The 14,508-nt window shown below is 40.9% G+C and overlaps 1 protein-coding gene and 1 long non-coding RNA gene across 2 annotated transcripts in view; one reads left to right on the top strand and one right to left on the bottom strand.

Moving 5' to 3' along the window:
• Nucleotides 1-12,782, top strand: part of LOC128328457 (uncharacterized) — a 29,867-nt gene extending 17,085 nt beyond the window's left edge. Inside the window, exon 4 of the long non-coding RNA XR_008309233.1 lies at nt 9,048-12,782. This is a non-coding gene — a long non-coding RNA (uncharacterized LOC128328457). The remainder of the gene's footprint in view (nt 1-9,047) is intronic.
• LOC128328456 (mesotocin receptor-like) lies at nt 6,599-9,733 on the bottom strand. The gene is made up of 2 exons (XM_053258472.1): nt 8,815-9,733; nt 6,599-7,919 (listed from the first exon to the last, which is right to left on the bottom strand). The coding sequence occupies exons 1-2, from the start codon at nt 9,731-9,733 to the stop codon at nt 7,723-7,725; spliced, it is 1,116 nt and encodes a 371-aa protein (XP_053114447.1). The 3' UTR covers nt 6,599-7,722.
• Nucleotides 12,783-14,508: the final 1,726 nt, after the last annotated feature.

A 14,508-nucleotide genomic window follows, 5' to 3' on the forward strand; every position in this document is an offset into this window, starting at 1 on the left:
AAATCCTCGCTGGCTTTTGAGAGGTAATTGCTGGGGCTGTCCTGGCTTCTGGAGCCCCCAGCTTATCTCAGCACTCTACCGGCTGCCTGGATATACCTCCCTGTCTCAGGGAGGAGGGGACTAAATCCCGACAATTTGTAAGGATCAGTTCACTTCTTTTATCACCACTAGATACAGGCTAGCCAAGAAACAAATGCTGCATCAATCTTTACACCTGAATTCAATATCTTGGTTATGAATCACACACCAAGTGGATCTTAAACTTGGAATGATAAAATAATTGTAAGACCGGATTATGATTGCACTGCCAGAAGGCTTGCATGCATGTCACTATGATGAACTGCAGAATTCTCTCTAGGCAAAAGCTGGAGCTATCAAGTTTACTGTCTTTTCATCCAAAGACCCATAGTCAGTTTCAGTTGTGGAATATGGACAAGCACCACATTTGCATTTCAGTAGATGGCAAGTGTTGGGAGTTCCAGTGACCAACTATACCATTCCTCCCAGCTAACACTGAAGCTGCTGCTGACTCACTGTCTCTGCCCCACTTCACTCCTAGAGACATTTCCTATGATGCTGTATGAGTGACTGACAGCAACCATCAAGCTAACCAGGGAATTATGCTGAAACCACAGTGTATGCCCATTACAGCACAGAAGGTAGAGTTCTGCTAGAGCACAGAATATGGAGCACACCGCACTGCAGGTGGGGCTGATCTGGGGTAGCCTCATGAGAGCGCAGAATAGAGGGAAGGGCTATTTAACATGGACTATTAATAGTTATGTGATGGTAAGACCAAAGAGGAAGAGGGAGGCAAGGAATGGCTGGCACCTAATCCAGGGAAGTCAGAGGAAATGTGCCCAACAGGAGGAGGATTTGGGTGATGAAAAAGCCTCTCTCTACCACTGAGGCCTTGGGCAGGAATATGAGGAATGTCCCAGAGGGGGCAATTCCTGACAGCAGGTCACAGACATAGAGGTAAAAAAAAAGTGAATGGCTTCTAACAACAATAATTTTAACAATTTTCATTTTAAAATAATTTTTAATTATTTTACAAAATCATTCAAAAATAAAAAGCAGGAGCAACATTCAGATAGAATACATTTGGAATGTGTAACATTCATCCCTACTTTTTGGAAACAAACCCCATTGTTCTGCAGAATATCTTCCTATGTATAATTAGATTTTTATCTTTTGCATTAGAAGCTTAATTACATACAAAATTTGTTGACTAGGTTATTCTGTGTGTTCATTTTAAACCTGTTTTTGTTCGCTTGGCCGCAGAATGATTATCTTTTTGCTTTCCTTAGATCTTGGACAGTAGGGGATAGAAGTAATTGCAATATTTGTACCTCTCTGAATCCATGTTTTTCCATTACTAAATTCCTAGTGGATTCGCTTACGTTCTGTTTCTCAGACATGTTTTCTATGAATCACCAACATCAAATTACTTTTCTGGCCTTTATCACTATAATCTTGGGAGTAAACCCCTTCATCTCATAATGCAGGCTCTTGCTGGTTCCCATTCTATTGCTTTAAAGGTCAAGCAATTTTACCAGAAAACGTGGAATTTAAGTGTATAATTCTGGATAGTGGTAGTAACTCTCTGGTAACAGAGGCCAGGGTGGCTATGCTAACTTGTAGCCAGAACCTTATGCCTCATAAGCCCTCCTTGCAAGTTTCCCTAATCTCACAGAAAGCTGCACTTTGTCAGTACCATCATTTATTCCCATTCTTCCCACTATTCTAGAATTCTATAACTGCTAGAATTCTAGAATTGCTTTTGTAGGTTCAATATATAGCCTTTTATATATAGCCATATATGGAGAGAGAGAGAGAGAGAGAGAGAGAGAGAGAGAGAGTTTATATAACAAAATATAGCCTTTTGTTATTCATTTTTTCTCAAAGTCTCTGTAGAAGTATTAACTACATATTTATTCATTTATTTAATAAATTTGTATACCGCCCACTATCAAAGTCTCTAGGCAGTTTACAGCATAAAAAAGGTAACGGGAACTACTTCATTTCAGCCACATGTTTATAACTACCTTCTCTGCTCTGGGCTGGAAATTAATACAAAAAGGTTTAATATGACAAAACAGCTTATTAGAATTATGACTACTTTGGGTGATCACCAATATAAAATATGTGTCTGCTATGAAACTCACTAACCCTGGGAAGACCACCATTCTCTCTGTCTCTCTGGCCATCTTCTCCCTCTCCCTCCCCACTCCTCTCAGGCTAACCTACCTCAAAGGGTTATTGTGAGGCATAAAATGCTTGTTCATCTGGTTGTTCAACTCAGTCCAACTTAGTTTTGCTGGACAGAGCTTTGTAGTTTTATTGTATTTTTAATTAGATTTCTTAAACAATATGTACCTCAATTACCAAAAAAGGAAAACATTATGAGAGTCACAGAATAGAAAAGGATGTATATATCTGGCAGATATTGATTCTGAAATGAGTGAACATGTATGCCATAAAATTAAGCTTACAAGTGTTTTAAGGACTGCTTGCCATTATGCAACCTTTTAATTTTATGTTGAGAGTTTGACAATGGATTGGAGGGTGGGGAATTTAGAATTTCTTTGCTAAAAAAAATAGTTTCCATAAATCATGGCAAATTCAGTTCAGCTGTAGTCTTTTGTTGTGTTTCAATAGCTATCATTATGGCAGAACAGAATTCTATGTCATGATTACACTTCTGTTTTGATTTATAGTTATACATACTGGCTGTCGTCTGAGTCATCTATCAGTAATTCAAAAATGATCATTTTCAGCACTGGCAATAGCTTGAATATAAAGATCTCATTCCAAAAATTGGACACAATTTTGGCTGGGGGATGGGTGGGAATGGGCTGCAAATGGGGAAATTAGTGACCCCTCCTGCATAGGATTAAATGCCTTGCAGCAGGATCTTTGGATCCAGGTGCATATGTTTAGTTTAACTTACTTGGCAAAATGCTGTAAATCAGTCTCTCATAAATAAAGTTGCTTTGCCTTGCAGAGAAGAAGGTAGACAAGAACAATGCTTTGTGAATTTTAATCCACAGCTGGAATCAATAGATTTTCCCCCTTGTCTTCTTGCACAAATAAATAAAAAGAACTGGAAGTTTTACAAGACACATGGAATGAGACACAGTGGTTGTCTGAGTGAACTGAAGCTTTGTAGGATTTTTAGCAGGGCTTGAGTACTGAGCATTGTCATATGTCTCTGTAGCTCATGTATATGCTGTGTGAGCAATTTGATAGTCTGATTTTAGCATTTTCTAATAGCAAACCATTTGCTCTCTGGCCGACATCCTCACTCACCATGCAGAGGTGCTAAGTGCGAAGCATCTCTGCAGTTTTTAGTAATCCAGACTCAGGCTGTACAGGAGGGGCTCCAATTTTAGCCAATCACTTCTTCCCTTGGAAATGCTCTTTAACATCATCCGGAGAGCTGTGTGGGCATCCCACAAGAGCTCCAAGGAAAGGTCTCTTCTTCCTTTTCTTTTTGTTTCCTTGGGCCTCCTATGAGATGCTTGAATGGAGGAGACCAAGTGGAGATGGAGAGACAAGTTGCAGCAAGCAACAGAGGGACAGGCAAGGGAGTGGTGATGACAGACGGACTCCAAGCTGGCAAAGCACCCAGCTGCATACTGCTACGTAAGAGCAGGGGTGGCATGTGAGTTGGCAGGCAGAGTGCACCCTGGATAAGGGAGGCCACTGAGGGACGTAAGATGAGGGGCATCGTCTGCAGGCTCTTAGGGGAGGAGGGAAGAAAACAAAGAGGAGGAAAAGCCAGGACAAGAGGCAGCAAAGGGAAAAGAGCAAGCCAGGCATAACAGGGCTGCTGCAGTGGGTAGGCAACAGGAAGGTGTGGTAATGTCCTTGCGGCAGGGACGTCCTCACTTCCTGCCCTGTGGTGCTCTCATTGCCTGAGACTATTGCCTCAGTTTGCCTCATGGTGGAGAGTTAGGGTTGCCAACTGTCCCTCAGTATGTAGGATGTTCCTCATTTCAGGGATGAAATGTTGGTCCCTATAGGGACAGCCTTTGTCCCTCCTTTATTCAATAGGATATAATTTAACTACATATATGCAATGATACTCAGGCTCTTGATTACCACTGCATATACTTCCCAGACCCGTCCCCATCCCCACCAGTCAGCCCCCACAAACTGGTGTCCCTCATTCTGGAACTTGTGTCCTTCATTCTGGCAATGAAATGTTGGCAACCCTATAGAGAATATATTGTTACATGACCACTCCCACTTCTCCTACTGGTTCCAGGGTTGCAGCACTTCTTGGATTCTAGCTTCCCTTGGAGGAAAGATTGCTGGACGCTTATGGTGCCTTTGTAATATTTGGCTTATTCACAGATGTGCACTCTGAGCCTTAGATGGAGCTGAAATAGCAGAACACTCTCAAAAGCTTATGTTGATTCCCAGAGAGCAGCCCTGCACTGCAAGGTGCTTCTGCTTCCTGCCCAGCATTCCAGCCTCTGCAATATTCTGTTTGTTTCTGTCAGACACCTGACCGACTCACACCACCTTTCCTATCAAGTGAATGATACAAAACAGCTTACAAGATCCTTGAAGAGTTCACCTCTCAAGATGTTCCAGAGCCATTGAAACCAGAGGTGCTCTTACCCCTGGACTTTTGGGCCGAAGTTCAGGGGCCCCACAGCTCCTGGGTGCCCCCCAAATCCTCTTTAGTCTGTCCCGGGGTGTGTGATCCCCTGTCCAAGCATGATGAAGCTTAATTTACAGGGAACAGGCAGTTGGGGGGGGGGCTCCAAAGGCCTTTAGGTCCAGGCTCCAAAATTACCTCAATGCACCTCTGAATGAAACCACATTCAGAAACATTCTCTGGCCTCCAGTGATTTGCCTAAGAACAGAATTGATCAGCAGGCAATAATAATCGACCTCAAGTTTACTGCAATATGTATGTATTCAAATGTTATATTTAGTAAGTGCACAACATGACCGTAAAATATCAATTAAAATTATTCGATGTGTGAAGCAGTCTTTCGTTTCCGAGTTCTTCTACTGAAACATCACTCTCACCCAGACCCATAGTCAGAGGATCTGTCCTATGAATCATATATAATTTCACTCCTAGAAGAAATCCCATGTTTGCTGGGTGATTTTTACATGAGAAATCACCAAAAAAGCTTACTTTTGCAGTAACTCATATAACAAAGATAAGCATGAACTATACCAGTCAATGCATACATATTTCAGTTGGTAAAACTCAAGGATGGTGCAGGCTTCATAAGGTCACTTCCTTCGTGCAAGAGTTCCAAAAGAATTGTTCCATCACCACCACACTAAGCTATGAGCACAGAGGTGGGCTCATGAATCAGCCGTGGGCCCTTCTGAGGACCCTTCTGAGCTTTGACAGTTGCCCAGTTATCTTAACCCCTGTTGCTAACCAGCTGTTCTAAAAACTTAGTGCGGTATATTTGTTCTACAGCATTGCTACAAAATCTGTGCACTCTTGAACACTGGCTCAACTAATTTAAAATTCAGCTGTTGTATACCTTGAAAGTGCAGTATATCTGACTATAGGTTTAATGTGAGCACTCTGGCTAGCCCAGGTTCCTCATACTGAGCAAACTCAGTATCCATGCTTCCCACTACCTCTCATCACTCTTCCTGAGTACAGAGTTTGCCACTGCATTGAATACACACACTGTATTCAGGGAAAGCACAGAGGCGTGGATACTGAGCATCATGGTGGGAAGCAGGGCTAATGAGAGCACGAAGTTTTTCCTATAAACTGTGCCCAGGTACATTACAGCTGAATAGGTTCAATGAACTTCACAATAATCACTTGATCCTAAAGCAGGTCTTCCGACACAAAAGGGGATTTACTGTGGACCTCATCTATGAAGGTCTTGATTTTAAAAAAATGTAATGAAAACCAGACTTTAGATCCCTTGCCTTTTAAAACCTTTTATACCCCTTTCCTCAGCTTCATTTCTCATAATTCAGTTCTCTGGACATTACTTATAAAATGTGCTAGTCTGACATTTTGCAGTGATACACTTATTTCTTAGAGCACAATCCCAAGTGACATGAGAGCCACTTTTCAATACCCTGCATTTGTTAATTCCGCCTTAAGTCACAAACTGTAGTCTAAAATGTAGCATAGTGTTTAACAGGTATGAACAAGATGGTCTATGGTAGGGGTGTACGCAGAACCGTTTTTGACAGTTCAGTTTGAATTCAAACTGAATTTGATCCAACCTGCTGATCTGTGAACCAGTTCGCTCAAACCAGCCGGTGGTCCGGTCCATTCAATCGAACTGGTCAAACTGGTTTGACCCAGTTTGAAGGTTGATGATTGTAAAGCGGAATGTGATGAGGATTCCCCTTTAAAAGCAAAGGGGAATCCTGCCTTTAAATGTTTTCTAAGGGCATTTGGGGGTGACGAGAGTGCACCTTACCGCCCGTGCTACTGGCACCACCCTTAAGAACCTTTTAAAAGGCAGGATTCCCCTTTGCTTTTAAAGGGGAATCCTCATCACATTCCACTTTACAATCAATGCCCTTCAAACCAGGTTGAACCGGTTTGACCCAGTTTGATTGAATGGACTGGACTGCCAGCTGGTTCAAGTGAACTGGTTCTCAGATCAGCAGTTCGGATCAAATTCAGTTTGAATTCAAACTGAACCGCCAAAAACAGTTCTGCGTACACCCCTACCATCAATGGATTTCCTTTTACAAGCATCACCCCTCAAATAGTTGAACCGGGTCGAACTGGTACTTAACAGACTGGGCCTGGTTCAGTTTGAACTCGGACCAACCACCTTTTTTTGAGGCCAGTTTGTTTCAAGTTTGAACCAGTCAAACCAGTTCTGCACACCTCTAGATTATGGTTCAAATCTCACTCAGCCATGAACTCACTCAGTGGGCTTAGATAAGCTGCTGACCTCTCAGCCTCAGTCCCCCCATTACAAATGAGGATAATAAATGATATTGAACCATCTCAAAGGATTGTTATAAACATTTCTGAGACAATGCATGTGGTGTGCTTTATACACTTTAAAGCAGGAGCAGCTCAAAGCAGGGTGGTGAATGCTGTGCGCCTGAGGCAGGGTGGTGAATGCTATCCACCTTGTGTGCACCCTTTCCCCCTTCTCCACATCCCCCATTTTTGAAAAGCAAGGGGCAGAGGGGCAACTTGTCAACTTTCTGGGGCCCCAATAATCTGCTGCCTGAGGTGACTGCCTCATGGAAGGGCCACCCCAGCTAGAGCACATGATAAAAATGCCAAGCATTACTATACTATTATATTAAAATATATGCTTAGTATAATCCGTAAAAACACTTTGGATAAGTGCTATTACTGTATGTCCAAAGATTTGAGGTTTTATGTTATGTTCACTGGATATGCCTGAAGATAACATGCTATTGTGAAAAGTTTGCAAACCCATGCATTTGAGATGTGCTTTGTCTGTGGAGAACTCAGCAGCACAAAACATCCAAAAACAACACAAAACACAGTTTCAAATGTGGTGCCTCCATACTCAAAATTTCCATCATTGTGCTAACACGCTTGAAACCTTGTAAGTATTTGCTTCAATATATATATATACTGAATACACGCACATGCACGCACACACACTTACAATTGCCTTTCCACTGTACATGCATTCTTCCAAATTGTGGGGGGGGACCCTTCAAAAGAATTGGAATGCAACAAATAAACAAGCTATACTATATATGCTATAGTTACACAGATGTGATATTGTCTTCAGATTCTTTATCTCCTAAGTTAATGCTGCCTGTAATTGTAGATTCTTCATGAGTTGCCATGTTCATTTTTCCCCCTGAACAATATGGCATTTGTCCACAAAAGTACATATAAATCCAGGGATTAACACAGCTATTGAGATTTCCCAGGAGCATAAGAATGGCTATGACTGGACCTGAAAGAGAAAAAGGAAATGTAGCCGTCATTCACAGAAGTCAACTAAATATATTGAAAGAACTGAGCTTCAGCAATTCGATTAATTTCCAACCTATCATTTTACTGTTTTTGTTTGTTTTGTGAGGGAGACTTTTCTAAACGTCTTTACATATCACATTTTCAAAATCTATTTTAAATTCTCTAGGCTCAGGTCATTGGTGAGATCATTGTGTCTTTTGATATATGCTGTATGTGAAATGTCTCTGGTGCAAAGACATAATTAAAGAGTACAATATAGAAGAATTATACAAATGTTTCAAGTCTGTATTTTTAACAACATTTTTAAACCTAAGTTTATTTTGATATTTTGAATTTTGATATTTTTAAAGAAAATGTTTCAGTGCTTTAAAAGTAGTTCAACATAAAAAACATTACAATGTTGTTATAATGCTGGATTGGAAACAACAGTTTTGTTATTTTTATGAAAATATTTGACACTTTAAAAGAACTTTTAAATTGAAATCGCAAGCATCTCCTGATCATAAGCACGTTAATTTCCTATATTCCTTACTAACAGGAAAATGTCATTTAACAACTTTTTATTATGTGCACTTCATGTTTGCTCAAATGTAAGTCCCACTGAGTTCAATAAAACTAGAAGCTTACACTCAAGTAACTTTATATAGAATTGTACTCTGAGCCATATATTAGGTCTACACATAGGTAGACGGATCCAAAGACAACATATGGATTACACAGTCATGCAAACCAAAAATTGTTTTATCACTCCACAAACATTTTCTGAACTCATATGTATCAATAATCAATTTTAATATTATGTAAATTTATCCTGATATGAGAGTAACTGTGATTATTGGTCATGAAATCATTTGTGGGAAAAGTGGTTGTTTTACCTTCAGTCCTAGCATCACTGGGGTGCCATGCAGTCCACAACTGTGCAATGAAGAAAGGTGACCAACAGAAAACATAGGCAACAACTATCACCACTGTCATCTTTATAGTCTTGATCATCGCCTTTGACATACAGTTTGCATTGCTTGCATGCGATGGCGTTATTTGCTTCTGATTTGTTACTTCAAATTCATTGTAGCTTTTAACATGCATATTCATTTGGATTGCTCTACAGATCCTAACATGGCATATGGTGAGGACAGCTGCAGGAAGGAAGAAAATAGCTACAGAAATCCAAGTCACATACACTTTTGTGCCCCAGGGTTCAATGAACTCTGCTTGGCAGTCAAATATGCCTGGAGATACTTCAGTTTTCCGAAAGATAAATACCTGGGGAATGCTAAAGACCAACGAGATACACCAGCTGATGCAGATGGAAGCATTCCAAAGAGCCCCTTTCTTTTGCAAAGGGGCTGTCGGATAGCACACTGCTTGGAATCTGTCCATTGCCATTACTACTATCATATAAGTGGAGGCAAACATGCTCAGTAGCTGAAGATAACTGATGGTTCTGCATAGGATATCTGGACCTATGAAGATATCTGTAATTTTCCAAAACAGCTGAGGAAGGACTTGAAAGAATGCAACCATCAGGTCGGCAATGCTTAGGTGAAGCAGGAACACATACATTCTTGACAGCTTCATTCTTCTCCTCCATAGCAGTAGTATGAGGATGCAGTTGCCCACAGATGCTGCCAAAAATAATATTCCTAGCACAGCAATTTCTACCTGAGCTAATTGCGCATCTCTTGGTTGTCTTTCAGGTAGAATCGATGTATTTGTTAAGTTGAGAAAACTGTGGAGAAAAGGAGTCCCAAGCTGGTAGTCATTTTCTTGAGGAGAAAATGAGAAATTCTTCATAGTACACAGGGAATGTTTTAAGATTGTAACTTAGATTGGCAGCTGCAGAGGACAAGCTAGTGAATATACCACCAGTTGTTCAGATTTCAGTGTCTTGAAGCATATGGATGCATGGTTCAGTGTTCTTTAATGTCAATATAATTCTGTTTCTTTTCCTCCAGTGTAAGAGATGGGGGGAGCCTTTATTCTTGACAAGGAGAGCTTTATGTAACTTCAGATACTGTTGTTCCCTTAACCAAGAAGAATAAGGGGGGGGGACTAACAGAGTTAAGCATATATTTAAAGAAACTAGTAGGGTTAAATGAACCACCCATTTCCATCAAATTCTAAAGTAATAGCGACCTACATATTTATATATGGGAACTTTGCCAGGTGTCTGTGTGACAACTATGTTCCTTAATTTAATACTCATGTTCTTCTAAAGCCAAATATTTCTGCTTTTCTGCATGGAAAAGCTGCACACTTGGCATGGGATTCTTCATCATCAAAACCTCTTGAATCCTTGGGACAAAGATGATAGGCTAAAATCTCTGTATTCTAGAGTATTTGATTTTACTAGCCTCAACAATAACACTCCAAAATGTGAGTATCACTCTGAAAGAAAACTGTTCTAAAAATAATCATATTTTTCTGTCTAAAAGGCCTAGAATAGGATTATTTTGCTTATTCAAAAAAAGTTCACTACATTTCCTAGAACTACACATCTGCTCAGATTTTTTTCAGCTGACAAAAACAAAACGCAGTAGAAAATGCTGAGACAGATGTCTGAAAAACTCCAATTGAGATGGTCATTGCTGTTTTGATGGCTGCAACCTACAAAATTGCTGCAAAAGTTCAAAGAATGTACACCAAAATCCGACAGTTACTTGATAACAATGATTACTCAATAACATAACTATATTTAGGATTTTAGCCATTATATGAGCTCCTTCACACACTGCATGGCAAAGCAGACTTGCATTTGCTCTTAAGCTGTAGTTCTAGGATTTAGTGGGAAGCCACAGCTATTCCTAGATTTCTGGTGAATATAACAATATAAAGCACATTTTCAAGTACATTTTTGTTGTGTTCATACTACTTATTTTTTATGAGCACAATACCTTAAAAATGTGTTTCATTCTTAGAAATGTGTGTTCAGAAAGCAATGTCTTCTGCTTTCCCCAAGAGCAATTATAGTTTTTTTTAAACTATAAAAGAATGTAACTTGTGAAGAAAAGACTAGACAACTTTCCTAAAATAACTCCCTTTACAGCTTTCTCCCAATAACACCACATTTCCTACTTATTTCAACTTAAAGTATTCTAAGCATTGGAGTCTGCAAGCTAATTACTCAACTATTCTTTTCATATTTGTTTAAAAGGTTTAAAATACTTACTTAGCTTGCAGAAGTGTTGTCAAGTCCTGTTAATTGGTCTTTATAAGGTATGATAAGTCCACTGACTCCTCAGAGTAATTATTCCTTCTCTGCTTGCTTAAAGCTGCATAGCAGTAACTGAGTGGCTGAAATTCTTTCCCCAGCTTTCATTGTGGAGAAAGGGGATGTCCTTGCATCAATTGTCTCAAATGCTCTATGTACCTGAACTTCTCTTGGGTAAAAATACTTCTACTGCTAACATATGGCTTGTATTCATGTGATTTGTATGAGCAACTAATAGAGTGCCTAGTCACAGCTAGCTATCCTGTCATAATATATGTGATATACGCCTGAAACGCTTGCCTTTTGACATTAACAAAAAAGAAAGCACAACCGTTTCTTAAAAGATGTTTTGCACCACACATATTTATTTATTTTACTTCCGAAAACATATAAGCCATCCTTCAGCAGAAGGCTTCCAGGGCAGTTTATAGAATAATAAAATGATAAAACCATTTCAGAAAAATAGCAGGGAGCAGCAGCCAATCAGTAAAATCAAGCAGAAAACTAAAATAGTAGTTTATTATTTTATGTTATTATTTATACTAAAATTTATACTACTTATACTAAAATAGCAGTATAAAAATATTTTTTCTATTTGTATTTGTCATATTCTTAATGTTCAGTCATACCAGTTCAATGACACCAGTTCACTATGAGCCAGTTCAGATGATAGCAGCCCAGCACACCTGAAGAAAGAGGGAGGTGCTCTCTTAGAATGACTCTTGATCATTTGTTTATGAGGGCTGTTCATCCATATTGCCTCTACATGTGCTACAAATACTTGTTTGAACAGGTTATACACATGTTAAGAGACCACTGGGATGAACAGTCCCCACACAATCAAGAGATGTGCCAAGAGGATATCCTGATGGGTGTGCTCTCAGTGCCACCTCTCTACACATATGCTGTGCCAATATTGTTTGAACTGGCCCTACGTTGTGTGCTGGATTACCTGGGCAAATAAAGTCTTCACATTAAACTTAGTGCCAGGCACGCTTCTGTGAGTATTCTGTATGCGGGGCACCACAACCAAGAAAAATCTCACATTGGCTGTCACATTGGCTGTCACATTGGTTGTCACCCAAAAGCCGGTAGACACAGAAGAGGACCTCCAATAATGAATACAAGGCTTTTTTTCCATGTGTTGTATTGCTAGAAATGAGCATATAATTAACTTACTGAAGTAGAAATAGACTGTCTATACAACAGCAGACTTGCAGCAGAATGGCATAGCATATATTTGAGTTCTGAATGTCTCACATTTACAAGGTAGCAGGCTTATGACACACCAAAATATATTCTCAATAGATTTTTCTGGAAAAGTTTACTGAAAGTCCTATTTGGACAGTGCATACAAGTGTACAGGTATACATATACATGTTTTTGTGTGGATGATTGTATGCGTGCTCATTTGAAAACTAAATCTGAGTACAGACTCCTACAAATGCAAGATATAAATAGGAAATGTCCTGCTCTGGGTGTTTGAAGATAATGGACTTGTTGAATGATATTCTATTCACTTGCCTGACCACATGCAATAACGACATGCACATTCTATGATCTGACCTAATAATTAACAATACCTATGTTTCAGCTATGTAGTATAATGCTAATTAGAAATGTGCAAATCAATTATAGTTGAACTGATTTGAGCTCAAATCGGGCAGAGTTGAGTTATTTGAGCTCAAACTGAATCACCCTTAGAATAAAGGGCCTTTTCTTGCTTGTAGCCAAGCCCCAGTGGCTTTAATAACTGGGGTGCTGTGCTGATATATTTTTTCTATTTTTAAAAAATTGTACCAGCAGCCCCAGTGATGTTAACTGGGTGCTGCATTTAATATTTTTTCTTCTCTGGATTTTTTCTTCTTGCTTGTATCCAGCCCCCTGTGATTTTCATAACTGGGGTGCTGTGCTGATTATTTTTTCCTTTGCAGCCCCAAGCTGCACCTTTGCTGCTGCTGCTGCTGCTGCTGTGTGTGTCATGGCACTTCATTTTTCATTTTGATGGGCTGGTGTGTTGACTTCTGTCTGGTGTCCAGCCTGCCAGGCTCTCTCTGTTTCCTCCTTTGGGGGTGGGGGTGCCTGATTGGTGCACACCTGTCCTCCCCCAGCTCTCAAGTCCCAGTGACTGCTAGGCCCAAGAATGCCTCCATGAGCAACACCTAGCAGACTCCATCCAAAGTCACACCGGAAACCCCAGCTAAAGATGCCAGAAGGTTATAGAATATAGAGTTCTTTAAGTAGGGCCTAGTATGGGGAAGAGAGGGATTAGGTATTAGGACTATAGGATCGGATGGTGGGTTTGGGTTAGAGAGACCACAGTAATCCTCTGCCCTTGCCCTTCCCTTCAGCTTGCCCCATTGTTGTTTGTTCCCATCCAAAAAATGCCCCATCCAATAAAGCCTGCTTATTTGGAGGGATTTAATTTTCCAGCTTCTGTGTGTGCACTACAGTGTGCTGTGACACACACAGCATAAATCTGACACCACACACCCCTGACATCACACACACCCTTTTTAAAATACCTGCCTTAAAGGCACTTCTCCCCCACCCCCCATCAGAGTTAGGACTTCAATTTTAAAAAACCCTAAGATGTCCAGGAGGGTGTGAGGCAGAGCCAGGAGCAGACTGGTAGGCAGAGGGGTGTGTGTATTGCTGCTGTTCATGGTGGGCAATGGTGAGAGAGGCCTCTTCCCCTAGTTGTCCCCACTAATGTGGTTGCATGCAGGCTCTCCTTTCCAGATGAGCCTGGTCTTGTAGCGCAACCACTGGCAGCTGAGGTAGAAGTGGGGAGGAGGTTCTCCCTTCTCAGGGAAGAAGCTCTTTCTACGGCAGTGGAGGATGAGGTGTCATCAGCTGCTAGCCCAGCTCTACAAACTACATTGGCAATGCAACCCCCCACACCCCTTTCTGAGACTGAGGAGGAACAAGAGGATGTACTTCCGCTTCCTAGACCTTCTCAGACCTGGACCACGGATGGTGGTGGTGGTGGCCCCAGAATGAACCAGCAGCCTCAGTAGTACCACCCCCACCAAAACGGACCTGGACTAATAGCAACAAGGTGAGCACTTTGAGCTCTGCCCTGGTGATCCACACCATTCTGCCTGCATCCACTGTGAGACATAGGTCAGCAGGGGGAAGGACCTTAAGCATCTTACAATGTTGGGGATGCTTCAGCACATGTGATGGCATCACCTGGGGGACCACATTCTTGATGGCAGCAATAGGCCTGGTGTGTCCTAAACTAGTGGCACGGCACTTGCTTCTGTTCCCAAACAGGGGAAGTTGCCTGCACAGTGGGAGAAGTCAGTGGGCATGTGGTCTGACCACCCAGAGCCTCATCTTATCACCTGGGCCA

This window comes from Hemicordylus capensis, chromosome 5, assembly GCF_027244095.1.
Source record: "Hemicordylus capensis ecotype Gifberg chromosome 5, rHemCap1.1.pri, whole genome shotgun sequence".
Classification (NCBI taxonomy): domain Eukaryota; kingdom Metazoa; phylum Chordata; class Lepidosauria; order Squamata; family Cordylidae; genus Hemicordylus; species Hemicordylus capensis.

What these genes read in the sequence shown, in the direction of transcription:
- LOC128328456 (XM_053258472.1), bottom strand. Translation starts at nt 9,733, where the DNA reads ATGAAGAATTTCTCATTTTCTCCTCAAGAAAATGACTACCAGCTTGGG. An exon ending in CAGTGATGCTAGGACTGAAG is followed by an intron (nt 7,920 to 8,814) that starts GTAAAACAACCA and finishes TTTCTCTTTCAG; the next exon opens with GTCCAGTCATAGCCATTCTT.